We start from the raw sequence: 21284 nt of genomic DNA, 5'->3' as shown, positions 1-21284 counted from the left end.
TTATGGTTGAAATCTAGGTTCTATATTATACTGTGAAAGTATAAAAGAGGAGTGCACACAGTCTGTATTCAGAAACTGAGCCTTAAAACCAGCCGTCAGGACTTCCTGTCACTTTATGATGTCACAACAAAGCAGTCACCAACCTGGACCCACCATCAACACATGCAGGATTTGGTTTCCCTGATGTTTATTTCTATTTCTATTTCTATTTGACCAATCAGAGAACAGTCAGCCAATCAGAGGAGAGGCTGAAACCTGCCTCTTTTCCAGTTGGCTGACTGGTCTGTGATTGATTGAATAGAAATATAGCAAAGAGAATAGATGGGGAAACTACACTTAAAATGTTTTTTCCTTCTTAAAACAACAGCTCAAATAAAACACAGGAGGAAACGTGTAAAATATGGGAACTTTGTCATATCTGGATGACATTTAAATTTCATCTACTCTTCTGCCACTTAACCAACTCCTACTTAAACTTAAACCAGGAGTTTTGTTAAACATTTGATTTGTATAATTTCTGTATAGACAAACTCCTAAAACAGTCAGAAGACTGATGAGTTAACTGTATGTGAAGTTAAAATTTAAGAGCCCGACATCTTCTCCTCAAATGTTAAACGTCATAAAGAAGCAGACATCACTGCTCACTAATGGTACTTAAGCGATCGTCATATTAGGTTGTTAAAAAAAAAGGGAGGGACTAAACATTAGTGGGCCATATAGAGCCCTGGCATGCTTCAGTCAGTAGCTCTCCACAGAAGTTAATAGTGCATCTCCAAATGGGACCAGCTCCTAAAAGTTAATCTGCTGCTGTGATGGGACATGTCCCACCAGGCAGTGTTTTCATTAACATGTCAGAACATGGACAAATATAGACAACAGCTGCATCATGATGGATATTTAAATAAACAATTTAGATAATAAATGTGTTTAAATATAAAATTGTTCGACTATTTAGCAAAACATAGAAATTACAATGAAAACCGAACATGTAGGAATTTGTCCACTGGATGATCATTAAAATGAATAAAGTGGAAAAGATTAGCTAATCGTCTGGAGCACCTCCGCCTCATCATTTCTTATTTTGCAGTAACCCATTAACATTCAAGGGCATTTTCGCTCCCGAACCCCTTCAAGCTTCACATTCATTACATTCAGCTCCTTCCTCCTGACTGGATCACGCAGCTCCTTCGTGCAGCAGCTCGGGGGCCAATTCAGCAGCTCAGGCTGGTTTTGGAGAAGCAATGAACTTTAATTAAAGCAGTGCTGCTGCTCTGTAATCAACAGCTGGTTGAAGGAGAGGAGACCTATAATGCTCATTTCCAGCTCTGTAGTTTTATTCTGGGACAACACTATAACAGCTTTGCATGATCCACAGTTAAGAAAAGAAAAAAAAAGGTTCTTATTTATCTCAAACTGCCAGTTTGCAGCCCCTCTGTTGCACTGAGCCTCTGACTGAAAGTAGTAAACTAAGCTTCAGTCTCCATAAGAGTTCGCTTTCTACTGCTGAACTTCCAGAAACCTACAGAGGCAGAAAACTGTAAAAACTTGTAAAAACTAACTTGTAACTAAACAGACTAAACTTCTCAAATACATCTGTATGTGTTCAAACCCGATCTAAAATATGAGAGACGAGTGTCCACAGCAACAACAAGGACGGTTGTCGTAGTTGTGGAAATCAAAGATGACCAAGCAACATTTAATTCTGACATCAGCTACTTAACTTCTTCAGGAAACCGAGGTTCGTCCTGAATAAACTATGTCTTTTAAAATGACCTAAGAGAACTTCATATTTGCTTTAGAGAGAATTTAATATGAGGAGAGAAGTTTGTATAAATCCGTCTGTTACTTCAGCTTCAGCACCACGGACAGCGCCACGGTTTTCTCCCTTGGTTTGTCTATTTGTATTAATAAAGGGGAAAATTGACAGGAACCTTTAACAAATATAAAACTACCAATAGAAGTATTAAAATAATACTATTAACAAAATGAAAATGTCAGATATGATAAAAACATAATTAGCCTTCTGTTATTTTGGGGAAAACCTCAAATAACTCAAATATTGCATGATCACAGCTGTATTTTGTGGTGTTGTGTGTGTTTTTATGAGGAGAGTGGTCAAGTTGTGGTTCAGGGTCAAGTTTCAGTCCCCTCCTGTAGTTATATCCCTTTCTTTCACAGTTCAGCGTACATAACTTTCTCCTGTGGCAGAAAATGATGGCTACAACAAGTATCAACAAGGTCCATGTCATTGCATCATGATGTCGCAGTCTTTTCAACTGTAGCTGCTTAAAGTTTATTAAATTAGATCAGATAGTGTTTGTTTGGAAAATATTCTGACCATTACCTGCTGATTGTGTGACATCAAAGCACATCTCGTCTTTACATCCCCCATTTACAGTTGCACATGTGCATATAGTCGCCTGTATATTAAATCTACATTGGTTGTTTCTATAATGGAATACAGTTAATACCTATAATACCATTAAAGCTTTGTCATCTCCTCTCTGACTTTCGTGTCTGTCCTTCTCACTGCAGTTTTTGTAATAAAGGCAAAAACTTGAAGGAAAAAAAAAACTTTAAATGCCTCTAAAAGTACAGAAGAGGAAGAAGAGTGTTTTTTAAAGAACGAGCTGTACTTGGAGGAGACGACTGTACAAAGAAATCTGTGATGAGCTGACGTCCACTCACCGTGAAGATTGACTGACTGCTCACTGTTCAGAGCAGAGCGTTTACTTTAAAATAGCTTATTACCTGAAACTTTGGGAAATATTTAAAATTTACATTTGACACTGTAACATTATATTTATACAAGAAAATAAGGAAAAACGTGATCGTTTCACTAGTTTCATCATATTAAATAACGTTTCCAACAGGTGTGTGCATATACAGTACACATATATTTCATAGATGAACTGTTTACACACGATTTGCTTCCTCACTCACACAGAGAACCGAACTAAAAACATCCATCATCACCTGTGCAGTCGAGCAGCTCACCGGCTAACTATCCATCTGTTAATGCATTCATCAGTTCATAAATCAATCCGCCCTCCCTCCGTCTTCCATCCATTTATTTTTTTTTCTTTCTCTCCTGCTTGTGGCCCAGAGTCTGTTCACTTACAAGTCTCATCAGTCTGACTGTCAGAGCCACCAGTCCCTCCATTAATGAGCAACTCCATCTATCCATCCGTCCGTTAAAGCGCTCGCCGCTCGCCGCTTGTTTCGTTTCGTTAAAACAAGAGATCTCATCTTGCTGGACCACAGCGGTTACTTAAAAAATCATTGTAAGAGTGGAGCCATCTTCTGCTTTATTTTCTTGACTATGCAAAGTTAACAAGTGTGGTTTTTTTCTTCTTCCCTTCTTTATTTTCCCATCTGCTGACTACAGATTTAATGTGGCTCGCTCTCACCAAAACAACTCGCTTCCCTGGACAAATAAAAACAACCGAGTGTATTCAATTTTAAACAGATTTCATCTTTTCATTTCCTTTCACTGAGCTAAAGGAGCCGACGCTGAGCAGACACAGTCATATCTGATCGATGGGCCACAGAAAAATAAATCTCAGCATCCCCCCACCAAAAAAAAAAAAAAAAACACCAAAACACATCTAAAGGCAAAAGAAGGAATATTTTAATATCGTCAGTGTTTTAATATTCCGTTGGAAAGTTAAGATAACAAACCAGGACGCTCTGTAAATCTGTCATCCAGCATCTGAGTCTCTGTTAAACGCCTCCTCAGGTTCAAAACTCTCCCCAGTGAAACGTTGAAAAGTAAACAAAAAAAGGAATATTTAATGTTCCCCCCGCGAACTCTCTCCACCCGATGATAACTTGAAATATTCCCCAGTAATGTCGGGAAAGAAACAACATCATGTATGAAAGCAAATGTTAAATATTCTGGGTATAAACAGATGAAATGGACCGACGCCACGGCACGCTGAGGTTTAAAACATCGAAACATGGGAGTGACTTGGTTTTTTTTTTCAACTTTTCCAGCCACAAAGAGAGACCACGGCCGACTGTTTCAGATCTTATTGTAGTGTGAATTTGTATTTGGAAGATAAAAATAAATGTGTTAACCCTCTGATGCCCACTTTTTTTTTTAAATCTTTGTATTTTGACTCGCAAAGTTGTATTTTTTGCAACACAGGGTCAGAATCTGAGCGGCCCAGCCTGTGGTCCCACGAGAAACACGCTTGTTTTATTCATTTTAATGCATAAGAGAAGCAAGTTATTGTTCATACTGGGCATTATTTGGTTTTTTAATGCACTCTGAGGTGCGCCTGGGTTTAGATATGTTTAATTTATATTTCAAAAGGTGAAGGTATGTATTGCTACTATCCCAGTTTCTGTTCAGTTGAAGTTGTTTTCATTGTTTCTATGCACTTTTTTCTGATGTGACCACATTTTAAAGGGAAACAATGAATAAACATTACTTGTTTTTCATTACATTCATTTCTGCTGCTGCTGCTGCTCACCTGGTGCTGAACATGCCTGGCCTAGATACATTTCTTGGTTTAATAATCTGGCCTGAATGAATGTGTAATTGAACAGCCCTGATGCACAGTATAAAATGGTTTAGTATCCGTAGAAGAAAAGAAGAGAATGAGTTATAATATATATATACTATAGATGAGGATCAATAGATAAACATACAGAGAAGAAGCTGCAGTCATGTTATTTTATCAATCAAAGCGACTGATTCACACTGATAAACTGGACTCTCTGCTTTAATGTGAAAAACCTACATCTGTCTAGTCTGGTAGAACTGACACTGTTGAGACAATCTGACTCAGATTCACGTCCACTGAGATGAAAATATAAATATTCTCCTCTCAGTTACATCACTAGTATTTCAGACACATTTGTTGTGTCACCGGCTTTAATCAAACCGTTTTTCTGAAGTTACTTTAACCAGAGTTGACAGGTTTCAGAGACACACTAATGTGAGTCGCTGCGACTTCACTCAGCGAGCTGTTAATTTCCCTGGGCGGGACGCCAAAATGTAATCAATATACTGGGAATACCGTGTTCCCGCCCATCCGTCTTTTTCTACTTTGCTTCAATTTGTTCTCATTTAGTGAAGATCCATTCTGCAGTGTTTCCCTGCTTCCCCTCACTTAGTCCTAATTCCTCTGGTTTCTCTTCAGAGCACTTCTGAGGGACTCGATCAATGACGCTCACACAAGAACATTTTGACACTTTTGTGACACAGAAATTCAAGTGTCTTTAAAATGTTGAAATCATTAAAATTATCTTCACATGACCTGAAAGTTCTTAACAAAACCTAAATCACCATCTGACTCAATAATGTTTCCACCAACTCACATATTTAAAGCAGAAGTGAGTGATATATTTGTGTTAATATAAGTCTTAAATAGTTATATCTTCCGACAGCAATCACTTACATAGAGTGTTTGGACTGAAACACGGGTCTCTCAGTCCCTCTGCTCTGCTCTGCGCCGAGGAGAAAACATTTATCGTATCCTACAGTTTTTATCTAATGAGGAGAGAGAACGGCATGCAGGGCTGTGTGTGCAGCCAAGGAACGCCGTGAATGTGGTGACGTAGGGACGAGGACTGTTATGGTGCGTTCAAGGAAACTCGTATTTTTCCGACCGTGAAGTCATACCAGTTCGATCTGGTACGAGTTCACCGGTCGGAAGTTACGAGTAGGGCCCGACCGATATGGATTTTTTGGGGCCGATGCCGATTACGATTATTAGGGGGAAAAAAACCCGATAACCGATTAATCGGCCGATTATTATTATTTTTTAAATTAAGTTTTAAAATTGTATTACTATAATAATATATCTATACATATATTATATAATATATAAATTAGGGCTGCCTGGTCGACCAAAAAATCATTAGCCGACTAAAATTTCATTGGTCGATTGGTTGCATGAAAAAAAAAAAACATTTGAAGCCCTGTCTTGTCAAAATGAAGTCAAAATCAATATGGGCTTTTATTTTGAAGGGCCAAATACAGGAAGTCATGACACGTGATACTTTTTTGTTGTTGTTTTTTTTTACACGGCACGGCGTCTCTCTCTCTCTCTCTCTCTTTTCAATTAAAAGCGATCAGCGGTTGCTGCCGTGCCGGCACCGTGTCAAAGCGCTCACCGGCGGTCAGTCTCCCAGCAGTGTCACGGAGCAGAGACATGATAGTCCCCGCTGCAGTCAGAGTCCCGCACCGCTCCACGCCGCGGACCCCCCGCCCCACCCGTCACACAGCCTCAGCTCAGTCACTCCCTCCCTCATCTACTGTGTTAAATGAGCATACTGCCGTGCCGGTATATAACGGTAAAACCCGACCCCGACCGGCTTGTTGAATCTCGGACCCAACACGGCCGGAGACGAGCATTAATTAATTAATTCACAACCCGACCGCGGTAAAAAAAAAAAAAAAAAAAAAGGGAAACAGAAAGCCAGTGGCAACACTGGTTTTGAGACAGATCAGTCACTCTGCTGTGTGCTGTGACTGAGGTGGTAGTGGATGAAGTTTGTCATGAGGTCGGCGCCGGTGCGGGGGAATCTTTTCAAAGTAAAACCAAGTTTTATTCCCTGCATTTTATTCCTGAAAATATCGGCGACAATCGCCGAGTTTTGGCCGATTACCGATTAGTTTCAAACGGGCTATAATCGGCCGATTTAATCGGCTCGCCGATAAATCGGTCGGGCCCTAGTTACGAGTGGCCGTTATAGTGACTTTCACCGGTAAAACAGGTCGGAAAAACACGAGTGGGTTGCCTGAAACGCTACAAAGTTGTAAGTTGTGACTTGAAGCTGTAATTTACGATTTCAAAAGCCTGCCTGGAACGCAGCATTAGCGAAAACGACCGGACCACTTACTTCTGCTTTAAGCTCTGTTTCTATTTACAATGATGTCACAGTGGATAAAATGTTAGGTCGTGAACTCTTACGTTTTCAATTAAAACTTTAAGATGTACTCACGTTGGCCCCAGCGACCTGTACGAGGGTTCAGGTAGTTTGGATAAAGCCCGTTGGGTCGATCCATCTTGGCCAGCAGCTTCCTGATGTGCATCACCTGTGACCATCACCAGACACAAGAGAAAGGCCGAGTTAAAATCCTCTTTTCACAAAACAACAGGCAATTTCTAGTCTTTTAATGATTTTATTCAACTCTATTGTGTCTTTTAAGGTGCAGCATCACTTTCTCTCTCTTTTGTTTTAGTTTATACCACACTTCAATATCTATCAATTCAATAAGTATGGAATTTATATATGTATAATCTGGATAATGACTTAAAAACACACAGTACCATAACCTCATTTTAAAAAACACTCAAAAGTAGAGTTTTTAATATAACCTGATTTGTAACAGGGTAGGCAAAATAAGCTACATCTTTTCGGTCAAAATCTCTACTGTACACTCTCTTTATTTACTTATTCTTTACTTTGATTTGTGTATTTTCTGTTTTGTCACATTTTCTTAGACCTTGTCTAGCTACTGTGTTTATATTGAGCAGTAATTTATATTGTACAATGACATAAACCAACTAAAACAAAAAAAAAACACTGTAGGTGAATTTGATCTGGACTCTTCCACGGGGGATAAAATCATTTAATCTCTGCTCCTTCATACACATATACAACAGTTTCCTATACGTGTTTGCACCAGGTAACAGCAGCAACATGTCCTGCAGCCCTCATGGCCGATATCTGCCTTAAGTGTTAGTGATGAGAGGCTTAACGGACGTAGACAGGGATCAATGTTTACACTACTTCAGCTCCTGGGAAACTTGAATCTCACTAAACCCTGAGGATCTGCTGGAGAGGTTGAGTCGGATCAGAGACTATTTTCTGTGCCTGTCTGATATTAGACGGCTCAAAGAGGGAGTTTTGTTGCAGTGATTTATTTTCAAAGTGCAAGATAAGTAAACGACGTACTGTAACCCACAGAAATGAATCCTTATTAACCTGAGTGCATCTTCTTTTTCTGTATTTAACAAAAACATTGTGTGATAAGAAAGAGAAAAGAGGTGAGTGCTACCTTCTGGTAGTAGGCGGGGTTTCCTGTCAGGTAGGTGAGGTGAACAAACTCCATGTGAAGAGTCCCAAACTCAGCCAGGATGCTGCTGCCTGCTGACGCCCAACCCCAGTTACGACCAACACCGCTGCAGGAGGAAGGACAAAGAACAGAGAGAGATTTAATTATACAGAACTAGTATAAAAGGAATAATGGAGATTTCAAAAGTACCACAGAATAAAAAGGACGATAAAGTATCTGGAGAGAGTTCACCAGGTTCTCTGTTTCCAACCTGTGCTTAAGTATTAAAAAAAAAAAAAAAAAAACATTAGCTGGGACTTCAGGCAGAGAAAAAAAATGAATGACTGAGCTTGGATAATGACTTTAGACTAATAATCCACAGGGTCATAATGGTTTCGAATGAACATAAAATAGTGAATATGAAAAAAAGAAACTCCAGACACAGTTATTAGCATCAAAAATAGACACTAATGTAAAAGTAAGGAAAAGGTCAAAAGAAAAATCTTTCAATTATAACTTTTAGTCCTATGAAACATGATGATTTTCTGCTAAATAATGTTTAGGAAACAACAAATAATTCCTATAAAATATAAGGTTTGAATGAGAATTTACACTTTAAAAAGCAAAGAAATCCACTGAAATGTTTGTATTCGTCAGTTCACTCTTCAAAGTTTCCATTCTCCATCTTTACATTAACACCAAAATATACAAAATATATTTACAATAAAGCAAAACGCAGCAGAATTGTGCAGTTGTGTTGACTGCAGCTGGTGCAACAGGTTCAATACCTGTGCTGCAGTCAGAGACTCACTCACAGCAGGTTAAATGACATTAACATATGTGACACAGGAGGCACCTGGAACGGCTTCAATTTTACATGAGAGCATGTAACATTAATGAGCTCCTCAGTGTGTGTGTAAGTGAGAGTGTGCACGTGTGTGTGTGAGGCACCTTGTTTGTCCAATCAAGCGTTAAAAAAAGAAAAAAAAGAGAGAGAGGTGTGTGTGTTTGTCTTTTCTGTTTAGATTAAATTACAGTTTCTACAATTATTCCTGCAGGACGTCTGAACACGTGTCGCTGGGTTTTCTCTGCTGTTTATGTGTGCGTGTGTGTGTGTTTGTGTGTGTTTGTGTGTCTGGTGGGAGATGGAGGTAAATTGTGAAGTGTCCGCTCTCTAATGAATCTGAATTACTCTGAGGAGAGGAGGCTTCTTCCTACAGTACAGTATGTACTGTACAGCACAACACACATCCATCAGCCCTCCAGCTAATGCACGGTTGGTTGTTTACATCCAAGTCTTAATTCATTGGGATCTTTCAACCACTGCAGGTTCCAGCTGTTTTTACTGAACTTGGAAAATCCAGTTTTTCATTCTGTGCACCGGCAACTAGGAACACTATGCAGAACGATCTTAAATGTATCTCCTTTCTTATCATTAAGGCAGTTTAAATCCCTAATCTTATCTTATTTTACCACCAACTGCTCCTGTTTTAATTGACTCCTCTTGCTGATTGTCAATTTATTTTTAATGTGATTTGATTTCTTCTGTTACTTGCCTGATTGATTGTGTATTTTGAATGTACTTCTTTGTCTCGGCTAATAGGTACAGTAAGACCTTCCCATTGGATAATTACTGCATGGATGATTATGTTTCAGCTGGCAACATGTTATTTAACCCTAACTGATGCAGTCTCATGTCAGAAGACACATCCTGTGGTTGTGGAGAAGATGTTAATCTGTTTCAGAAGGGTCAAATTATTGGCATCAAGCTAATAAAACATCTAAGGAGATTGCTGAGACTAAAATTGGGTTAAGGACTGTCCAAGGCATTATTAAAAACTGGAAGGAGAGTGAGGAACCATCATCTTCAAGGAAGAAACGTGGTCCAATGTGACCACAGAGTCCAGACATGAACCCCATTGAGAATCTTTGAAAAATGAATGCAACTCTGGATGGAAATAAATGTTGTGACGTTGCAGAAGTTTATTGAAATCGACATGCCGTAATCAAAGCTAAAGGCTATCCAATGAAATATTAGTATGTGACTTTTTTTGGGGATCTGCCCAGACCCATGACACAAGTTGTGAAGAGACTGTGAGGAAATTTCTACCTTTAAAGGTGTACAGAAATGGCCGTTTGTCCTGTTTGTCGCGCCGAGTTGTCACGAGCTGCAACACGAGTTTACCCGAGTGAGGAAAACGAATTTGATTGGTCGTTATCGAGCGGGCGGGACATTCAAAGCTTGAGGCGAGACCGAGCTCCGTGTGTGTGTGCGTGTCTCAGACGTTGAATGACGGATTACGGATCCAATATCAGTGGCTGGTGAATCGTGTACAGGCTGACGTATAATCCGTGCGCCTGCATTATCCAATGCGAAAAAAAAAATACACACTTTCATGCCGGATTTACTCAAAAATAGAATTTTGCACAAAGTTTGGCCTACAACGTCTGAAAGATGAGTTATCACATTAATTTTATCACCCAAAGTGGGCTCAAATTCAATTTTCTTTTCTGTACACCTTTAACCACGAGTCCAAATGGACGTGAAACTACCCAGACTGAGTGGGACAATCAAGACAATGCAGAAAACAACAGACGAAGAAAAGTAGAAAGTAGAAATGAGTGGAGCAGAAAAGCTCTGAAGTTTTTCTGTGATGCTGAACTTGAAGCCGAGGACACAGGAGGAGGAGAGGAGCTGTGGGTTCACAGGGTGACGGCAGGTTTCTAAAAGGTGGCGTCAACACTCTTGTTTCTTTCACACGTTTGTGCAGAGTCACATTTGCAAAGGATCTTAAAAAAAATCCCTGAAGACTTACTGGGAACACACACACACACACACTTGTACAAAGCTATTTTCAGTTAATCAAACCAATTAGGCTTCTTTGCAGTGCAACACAAATAATGAGAGTGATGAAAGGTGGAAGTCGTCTTGGTCGGTTTGTAAACGCCCCCCTCCTGCTGTGAAGAGGTCTAATTAGGGCGACGACGGTGGAAACACTCGTGTGGGAGGATCACGAGGAAGAGTGGGAGCTTTAAGACGCGGCGAGAGATCACAGCGGCGAGAGAGATCGTCAACAATTAAGTCAAGACTCAAAACATCACACAACATTCAAGACCTGTGTGACTTTTCACAATAAAAACGACACGGATGTGGAGAAAACCACTGGATCACTGTGGACAAGCACATGTGTGTGTTTTGTGTGTTTTCTTGTGCAGAGTTAGTTTCAGACCTTCAAACTTAATTAAAGATCCTTCCAGATAGTATGAGACAAACAGTGTGTGTGTGTGTGTGTGTGAAAGGATTTATAACATACTCAGGTTTTAGCACTTAACAGGGTTTTAATCAGAATCAATAACGATGAAAAAATGAACTGTACCTCTGGTTAATTTATCAGAACGGTGTCAGAACTGACATCATTATTATGTAAATGGTAAAATAACCTCGACACATCATCGTCGCTGTCGGCTATTGCTGCTGCTGCTGCTGCTATTTTCCCCTTGAAAGTTCAACAACCGGCCCCGTTGTTACAGGCCTCAGTTCACCACCTGTCACCGTTTGATATGTGAGCTCTTCTTCTTCTTCTTCTTCTTCCTGTTGGCTCCGTCCCACCTCGTAGTTTTAAAGACACTCAATTAACCTCCTGCGTTCGGTCAGCGGAGAACTACACGTCTCACTTCTCCAGAGACGAGTCCATGAATTCTGTTTAATAGTAACTGAGTTTAACCCTGAGGATGGACACGACCTCTCTCTGTATCACTCTGTTACACAAACATAATCCCACTGATAAAAGTCAGACTCTGTTTACGACACTTCTTTATCTCATCTATTTTACATTTTACTGTTTTTATTGTTTTGTCTTTTCAACTACCTTGAACTATATTTCATATGTTACTTATCATAGGTGCGTTTGCATGTTGTATAACATCATCATTTCATTCATTGCTGCCCAGGTGAATGTGACAATTGATGTCGATGTTGATTGGTTACACTTTCACCTTCACAAGTGTTCAGGTGAAAGTGACCAGTTTTAACCCAAAACTAGAATGAACAGCAGATCAAGCTCAATTATTTATTTATAAAGTAACTTACAGTAACTAAAAATAACTATTTGAGACGGATTCACAGTTATTATAAGAAACTTTCTTTCTGATCTGGATTAATAAGAATTGCACATGAAACTTATCGTTATGGTCCAAGGTTTCCACTACATGTAATTGATCGTGGCGCACCGCCACGGCAAAATAAAAGCCGCCACACCTTCAGAATGATGATCTTTTTTTTTTTATGTTAAAACAATGTAAAGCAGGCTTTCCACTACCAGTTACCATTACTTTGCACCCTTTTCACTACACAGTTACAACTCTCAACTGGGTTTAGGTGCTTTTCTTTTCAATCACAGCTGAGTTCTGCATAGTTCCTCCTCAGTAAAAACGAAACTTATCACCCAGTGCATCCAGCGTTAATTAACGACTCTGTGGGGCCGCGACTCTCTCTCGCACACACGCACTTACACACACACGGGCACATGGACAGGTAATGGCGGTAATAAACATATGCGCTAAATCGCGCTAATTAATTGCTATCCGCCCCCCCCCCTCCCATCAGACCATCCGACGTATTTGTCAATTGCGGTGTTTTATTTTGAAAATTGACCGGATTGTCTCTTGTTTCTTTGTGTGACTTACTGCTGAAACGACCCCCCGACGATCCGCGCGCACCCAAAATTATTATCTTTAATAATTACTGACAGAAAATATATGGATGGAATTATTGTACATACAAACAGGGGAAAAATTGCAGGGCTCTTGTTGTTTTTCTGTTTGTCAAACACAAAATCGATATGAGATGAAAAGAGATTTTAAAAAGCGAAGAACTGGAATTGTTAATTATCACATCTATTGTTATTATTATCTTTTATCTAGATTATTTATTTACTTTTCTTCTTTATTTGCCTGTGTGAATGTCTCTCGTCTGTCAGTTTTTTAAATGTATTTGTGTGTGTGTGTACAAGAGTCGTCCATTGGTACTGATGCAGCAGATCTGTCAGTCGTCTTGTTTTATTTCATCACGATGTTGAAAACCAGTGAAATATGATTTCAAAACGTTTGCAGGTGTTAAAAGTTTAATCGCTCACCTCTTCAGGTTGACCATGGCCCAGGGGATTCCTGTGGGAGTGTTGAAGGCGGGGAGCAGCTTCTCGGCCAGTTGGACCGCCTTCAGCTTGAACACCTGAGGAAGAGAGAAGGAGAGGGTTAACCATAAATCCCCCTTTTTTTGTGTGTGTGTGTGTTCACTTTAATATTCAGCGGTCCATCGGATGTTCTCCTCCTCTAACGGCTGACAGGTACAAGCATTAAACAGCTGCTGACAACAAAGAAACAAATGAAGACTGAAGGCAAACAAGGCAGAGTGAGATGTCAGGAGACAGACGATGGCTAAATGATGGCCACGCGGTGTCAGAGCTGAAACAGATTTATGGAGGAGCCCTGCAGAGTTAATATATGCAAACACCTCCCTTCAAACTGCGCCGCCATAATAAGAAATGTTGCAGAATAACCACAGAGATGTCTATAAGGGGAAAAAAAAGGCTTAGAGGTCAAACTGCATCATCAGCCGAGCAGAGAGAGAAAGAGACAGAAAGTACACAGCGAGAGTTTGGACTTGTATTATCGTGACGGGCGTCTAATTTATACAGAGTGATGTGCAGGAATGGACATGTTCGTTTTGAGATTACACAAGTTATTGCACTCGTCTGACAGATGAAGGCTGAGAGGAATCTGCTACAGCCCTTGTTCTTTTTCTCACAACGCCAATCAGGGAGATAAAAGGGACACGGAGGTTATTCTGCTGCCGAACTAACGGGGTGTGTTGATATGCCGAGAGCTGGAAAATGGAGGAAGGATAAATAGCTGCTCAGAAGTCAGGAAAATAAAAAAAAAATCATGGTATTACTTCCAAGTGAAGCTGCAAATGTATTCCTTTTATATTCCTCCTCTGATGTCTCAAGTTGTCCTGTGACTGGGGGTTTGTGCGTAATTAACACTTTGACCAGCTGATTAATACAGTCAGTGAAGGGGTTAAAACATCCCGAGAGATCAGCACCATCTGACAGCGAACAGACCGTGCGCCAGATTAATCCTGCAACATGTCGACACGTCGTCTATTTCTAAATAAAAACCAGTGGACAATCTGTCTGACTTGTATTTCGGGGGTTTGATGCCAGTCTGTTACGTGAGCAGCAGCCCGGCTGTTCACACATGGAGCATATTTCTCTATATTCTGCTCCTCTGCTCTTTTTTTCTTCTTTTTCTTTTTTTTTTTTTTATAATCACATGTACAGTTGATCTTTATTATAACCTCATGAATTTATGATGCAGAGATCTTTATATGTTCCTGCATAAGTGGGTCGTTGCTTCCTCTGCAACAATGAAGTTCAAATGACCATCGCCTTGTGTGATGATCCTTCGTTCACACCGTTCTGGTTCACATTAAACCCTCATAGATTGATATTTCTTTTACAGGTTACACACACTGGTTGATTGCAAGTGGTAGATTTCGAGAGAAAAACATTCAAAATGAACATTTATAGACCATTGACATGATAGATGCCACTTAAAGGGGACATATTATGGAAATGTGAGAACTGACAAAAAAAAAGCCTGTAATTTTCAGGCTCCTGGGGTTGAAATCCATGTGGTTTTATGAGCTGTTCCCTCAGTTGTCTGACAATGATGTCATTAGTTTTTGAATTTGCATAATAACACCCCTACCTGTGAGTACCGGCACCGGTAGAAGGAGTGGGGTAGGGTGGGGCAGGGCAAGCAGTGGCTCATTTGCATTTAAAGTGACAGGCACTGAAACCAGCCGTTCTGAACAGGGCTGTTTTGAGAAGATGAGAAGAGCTGTGATGTTTGATCCTTGGGGGATTTTGACTGAAGCATGTCACAGACATGTCTCTAAGACACCTGAGAACTATTTTAATTTGTGGAAAAGGGGCATAATATCTCCTTTAAGACTTAAAGCAGAAGTGAGTGGTCCGGTCGTTTTCGCTAATGCTGCGTTCCAGGCAGGCTTTTGAAATCGTAATTTACAGCTTCAAGTCACAACTTACGACTTTGTAGCGTTTCAGGCAACCCACTCGTGTTTTTCCGACCTGTTTTACCGGTGAAAGTCACTATAACAGCCACTCGTAACTTCCGACCGGTGAACTCGTACCAGATCGAACTGGTACCACTTCACGGTCGGAAAAATACGAGTTTCCTTGAACGCACCATAACAGTCCTCGTCGCTACGTCACCACATTCACGGCGTTCCTTGGCTGCACACACAGCCCTGCATGCCGTTCTCTCTCCTCATTGGATAAAAACTGTAGGATACGATAAATGTTTTCTCTTCAGCTCAGAGCAGAGCAGAGGGACTGAGAGACCCGTGTTTCAGTCCAAACACTCTATGTAAGTGATTGCTGTCGGAAGATATAACTATTTAAGACTTATATTAACACAAATATATCACTTACTTCTGCTTTAATAATGAGTCTTCAGTAAATCCTTCTTCACCAAGACAGATAAATTAATTTTTATTCTGTGTATGACATTTACATTGGATATGTTTCCACTGTTTTCATATAAAGAAAGCAGACTGTTATATTCTTTGCATGAAAACATTGGATTTAAAAGTATATTATTGTTCACTTTATTTGCATAATTTAAGTCAGAATGTCATATTAGTGGCACCTCAGGAGTTACATGTGAACTGAAGAAGTTAAAGAATATTGAATACCCTTTTGAAGTTTCCTCTAAAAAGAAGAAGTCCCTCAAAAATATGTTGCCTTTTGCAAAGCTGCCACATTTATGTCCAAATAAAACCCTAAAACCGTCTTTAAAAAAATAAAAAATAAAATTATTCACAGCATGAAATAAAAATGAAGGTGAACTAGAAAAGCGCAGCAGGACATGAGCTGTGAAAAGCTGCGTCCTGGGTTTTGACTGTTGCCTACAGCAGTGACAGGGATGAACAACAACGCGCCGTTAATGAGCCATGTGCTGCGGAAAATTTAAATCCAACTACGACAATTGGCTCAAAGAGAGAAGAAACCAAGGGCCATTTTCATCTTAAAGAGCTGACAGACACCAAAACTGACACCAGAACAGTTTTCAACATCATTATAGTGACACCCCTATTCAATGCTGCATCATATCTGCTCCAAACCCACTGCTTGGATAAGATATATTACATAAGCTCACACCGTTTTTAATTCTGTGATTGACAATGAAAAAACACAAGTTGCAAGCAGCCAGATAATTAGGATCAAGTTTCTTGGAACAATCAGATACTTTGATTATCTGATTGTGGCATGTTTACAATATGGTCAAATCGACAAGGACAAAGAAATAAAAACACACTTTCTGTTTATTTTTTGAAAGTTGAGATGCAGCAGGAGGAAGAGGACTGGGTGGGGCAGTTGGAGCATTTGGTGGGGCATTACCCCTCTGCTCTGTGCCTTGAGCTCAATCTGCAGCCACACAGATTGGCTACCAAATGTTTCTATCCATAAGTGCCAAGCCAATGTTTTTTCATGACAAAAAAAAAAAAAAAGCAAAGAGGACGTAAACTGCCAAACTTCTGCTGCAGCAATGATTCAGGAAAACAAAAATCAAGAGGAGCTCACTTCTTAAAACGAAAACAAAAATAAAACAAATTCATAGTCCATACGTGGTGGTTGAAAGACGTTGAAAATTTCCAATTATAAATCTAATTTTACTCTGCAATATTCAAGAAAAGGCTGATTGACGGTCTGAATACCAGTCAGCCAGCAGCTTCCAGATAAGTGCATCAAAAAAGATCCAAACATTTCAAAACCACCTTTTGCACGGCCACGTAATTTCAATCTAGTCCAGTTGAGTCCACTGAAAAGTAAATGACTCAACGCCACCATTAAAGGAAATATGTTGAATTTCCAATTTTGCAAAAATGTTTATATTTTTACACATAAAAAGGACAGTTGTGGGGAGATATCTGCACAAAGAGGGAGCAGCACAACTCCCAGACAGCAGCGAGGCAGAGCCACAGAGAGAAAAGCACTCCAATCTGAGGCAGACGAGGGCTGATTCATCAACACAATCTGTCGGGGCTGAGCAGTTTTATAGGGAGACCAGAACTATGGAAAATTCCTGCTGTCTCACAAAGTAAGAGGGAGCAATAACACATGCTGGTGTTTGCAGAATACTTAAGCAGCCGGTGGGACATCTTACAGAGGAGCTGGAGGTCAAACTGTGGAGTTAAACATGAGACAAATACAGACGGAGACAGGAGGAGGAGGAGGAGGAGGAGGAGGAGGAGGAGGAGGAGGAGGGAGGGGAGAGGGAGCGTTGCCGTCAAAGAGACGAAGAGATTAGGGTCTGAATATGCAGAGGACGTGAAGAGCAAGAATGAGAAAGGAAGAGGGCAAGAAGTAGTAAGAGGGATGAGAGGAGGATCAAAGAGGAGGAGAGGGAGTGATAAAATGATAAAACGTTAGTCTGAAGCCTGGAGGAGAATATCCACCGTCAGAAAAAAAAAACACAGAAATCGATTCTTCTTCCCAAAACACACACACAGACACATAAAACTACAGATGTGCTGAATGAAATATGAAATAAAACACCTCAAACTACAGTACAACAAGATGGAGGTTAAAGTTAAACTGCTTTAGTGTAGCAGCCTCAAATTAAATACTTGATGAAATACTACATGTATTTATAGGTGGGCATGTATATTTGAGTGCGTGAACAGACACAGGGACACGTGAGGGGGTTATAATTCAATTCAGTTGGATCATCAGCATCGTGCCAACTCACAACATACATCATCTGCAGGCACTTATTATACGGAGCAGCACTTGGAAACTGGCACAATGCATTATGAATAAAATATATTTGTTTGTTTGTCTACTTTATAGATATATATATAATCCTTCTGACACATGGACACGTGTAGATTTTTAATTTCAGTAATTTATTATGACTGACGGTGTGTGTTGGTTTGTTTGCAGGACGATCCTGATGTACAAGAATAAAAATGATTTAAGTGAGATGAACAGATGGAGAGTTTTATCCTGTTTAATAAAACAGATGTTTGTCAAATCTTTACTTTCAGGACATAATGATGCAGCGGTATAAAGATGATTAATCACTATCCATATGTAATTGCCACACTCAGGATTAGGGATCTTCCGAATCCAGGATAAATTTTGTGCTTTTTGATGATCGATATCTGTTGAACCTTAGAACATCAACCAAACCGAACCCTACACTTGCTCAACGCATGATAACGTAACGACGCCGCAAACAACTATGAGTTTACGAATTATATTCTGCCTTCTCTGAACGACAAAGTTCAAAGCACTCCCAGCTCAGCCAGCATCACTGTCATTATCACAAACTAAGTCTGCTAGCTTGATGCTAAAACATAATGGAAAACACCATTGACTGGCTAGTAAAATCCAATGCTATCTGCTATTTTAAACCAACAAACAGCTGTTATTTAACATAAACATGGCATAAGTAACACATACAATAATGCATACAGGCAGATATTTCTCTGCTCTGTGGAAATACTAAACTATACTACAGCCTGTGTCCTGAATGACTTGAATCTTAAATGTTCAGTGATGTTCTTTGAGTGCGAGTATTCAGTTCAAATGCAAAATAGTGGCAAAAGTTACTGTCCATTGTTTTTTAACAGTTAGAATAAAACACACTGTGTGATGTGTACTGCATTCATAGCCTAAATTGTTTACGGTATGGGCCGATGATGGGAGTAGGATTCGGTATTTGGTTCAGATTCGGACGCATCTTTAAACAGTGGATATTGGGGAACTATTGCAAAAATAGTGAGAATATTGTATCATGGGGCCTCTGGTGGTACCAGTTTATATCTATAGTTTTGATGCAACCATTTATCTTTTCATCCATGTTCTGATTTCCTTTCGGTGTCAACTGCTTCAGTCGCTTTTTTAAAAAGGCAGAAAGTTTAAGTATCGAATCCGTCATGATGGTGGTGTTGAGTTTCCAGTGTAACAGCCGAGCACGTAAAATACACATTCACTCTCTCTCTCTATCTCTCTATCTGTCTCTCTCTCACCAGTCATGACTCAGCACCAATAAACTAGCTGCGCTCCTGTACTGTAGGTCGACTTCACAGACGAGGACGTTCGAGTGGGTTCCCCTCCACTTCCTGTGTGGATTATCAAAATAAAAGTTGTGCTGAGTTCACAGCAAAGCGCTGACAGCATCGTCACAGGTGATCAGGTCTGCGTGGAGCTTTGAGAGACGCATATATTTGCATCTAAGGTTTAAGTGCACGTGACCGGCGGCTTGTACAGTACAGCAAGCTCATGTGTGTGTTTAAGAGTGTGTGTAGAGGTCATGGAGTGTGCGTGCGTGCGTGTGTGTGTGTGTGTGTGTGTGTGTGTGTGTATGTGTGTGTGTGTGTGTGTGTGTGCACTCCCAATCATCATAAACTCCTCCACTGATTTGCGGCCCGTCTGCTGGCTGCACCGAGGCCCTTAACAAACTCCATTGGCTTTTATTGTCGATCCCGCTGCTGATGTCATCAAGCAGGGACAGGATCCAAACGACCCATCAGAGGAGACGAGCGGCCGCCCGCGCAGATAAAACTACACAGTTTATGACAATCATCTTCCTCCACTGCTTTCATCTGGGGGCAGGGATTAAAGGGAAGACCCGTCCCTCTCTCTCTCTCTCTGAGGAAACAAGCATCGTATTGTCGGTCGTTAAAGGAAGTAAACCTGCTGAGAGGAGGAAGAGGAAGAGGAAGATAGAGTCTGCTTAATTAGCGGCTGCACATTTTCCTTATCTTGTTCGTATTACTTCAGAGCATTATCGCACTTCAGACAAGTGCTTCTCACTTAAGTAGCTCAACACATTGTTCAGTATCTGATGTAAACAGACACAGAGGATGTTCAACACACGGTCTGAGAGTCGAGCTGCTGATCGGGTTCGTGCACCAACACAACAACCAGCAAAAACAAAACAAGGATCTGTTGCCAAGTTAAAACACAAATAATGTTGATCGACTAGTTTTTAAATTTAAAATCATTTTGTTGTTGAGGGAAAGTTCTTATATTAGTTCCTATGTCTATAAAACATCAGATATCACTGAAAAATAGCAACCACTTCCCTGTAACAACAGTTCATGTCCTCAAATGCCAGTTTTTATTTATCTAGAGACAATTCATAACAACAGAGGTTAAGTTTTAATGTGTTTAGCTGCTAAAACAACTCCCTCCCTCCAGGGAATACTACAGTTTAAAAACTGATAAGAAAATGAAAACAATCATTTTCTAATATATTTAGAAAACCGATAATCAAAAAAGTTGCTGCTTAATTTCATTCCACTCAACTTTATTTATCCATTAGAGACTGAAGTTGTGTAGAAGTACAAACGCAACACAAAATTGGCAAAACGAAAACACAGCAGAGTACTGTAGTAGTGAATAAGTGCAGCTTTAGAGCTTGTGTGGAACTGTTTTAAACAGTGAGTCCGCTTTAAAACGTCCAAAATGAAATAGTGGCTGATCAGTAGGATCTCAGGCTAACTCCACTTTCCATTTATTAATGTAACAACCAAATGTTTGGACAATGAAAAAAGTTTATTTTGGACATTAAAACGCTCATTTAGGGAGAGAAACCCCCCACCCACGATCAATGGACACAGACTGTAGAGGAAATTTAAATGAACAATATTCAAGACAGAAGAGCGGCAACGACCACAGGAAAGACATGAGTAAAAGAAAATAAATAGGAACATGGACAGATGCTAAGAATGCAACTCCCACAAGTTTGTTTTTGTTTTTCTACTTATATATGTTGGTTTTACACGACTTATATAAAGGAAAAACTCTAAATAAAAACTAAATTGACAAAAACGGGCGACAGGAACGACTTTACTATGTTAAGATTAAAAAAAAAAACTGAGTTAGAACAAAAGTGTTGGTGCTGAAAAGTCATACGAGGTCTTCGAGGAGGAAAAATACATCAAGATTAAATTTCATGCATCAAATGTCACATTCTCGTTGCAGCGACAGGTTTTTTACTTATTATTATTTTTTTTTAACAGAAATCAGTCAGAATTGACAACGTCAGACCTGAGCTACCGTCAAACAGGATGAAGGGAGTCAGTCGTTCCTACAACACATCCTCATCCTCGTCCTCGTTTCTCATTCTCCATACACAGTGATTTATTCAGTGAGTTATTCAACCTTCACTT

The 21284-nt window shown here is 40.0% G+C and overlaps 1 protein-coding gene across 1 annotated transcript in view; it reads right to left on the bottom strand.

Annotated features, from left to right (window-relative positions):
• The window catches only part of man1a2 (mannosidase, alpha, class 1A, member 2), a 176703-nt gene that overhangs the window by 26469 nt on the left and 128950 nt on the right, over positions 1-21284 (bottom strand). Inside the window, exons 7-9 of the mRNA XM_083997156.1 lie at positions 13150-13244; positions 8018-8141; positions 6958-7051 (exon numbers count right to left, since the gene is read on the bottom strand). Coding sequence (XP_083853282.1) covers positions 6958-7051; positions 8018-8141; positions 13150-13244 — 313 coding nt within the window. The remainder of the gene's footprint in view (positions 1-6957; positions 7052-8017; positions 8142-13149; positions 13245-21284) is intronic.

This window comes from Trachurus trachurus, assembly GCF_905171665.1.
Source record: "Trachurus trachurus genome assembly, chromosome: 21".
In the NCBI taxonomy this organism is placed as follows: Eukaryota; Metazoa; Chordata; class Actinopteri; order Carangiformes; family Carangidae; genus Trachurus; species Trachurus trachurus.
Note: the sequence above shows the minus strand (reverse complement) of the source record. Positions and strands in the feature narration are given on the sequence as shown.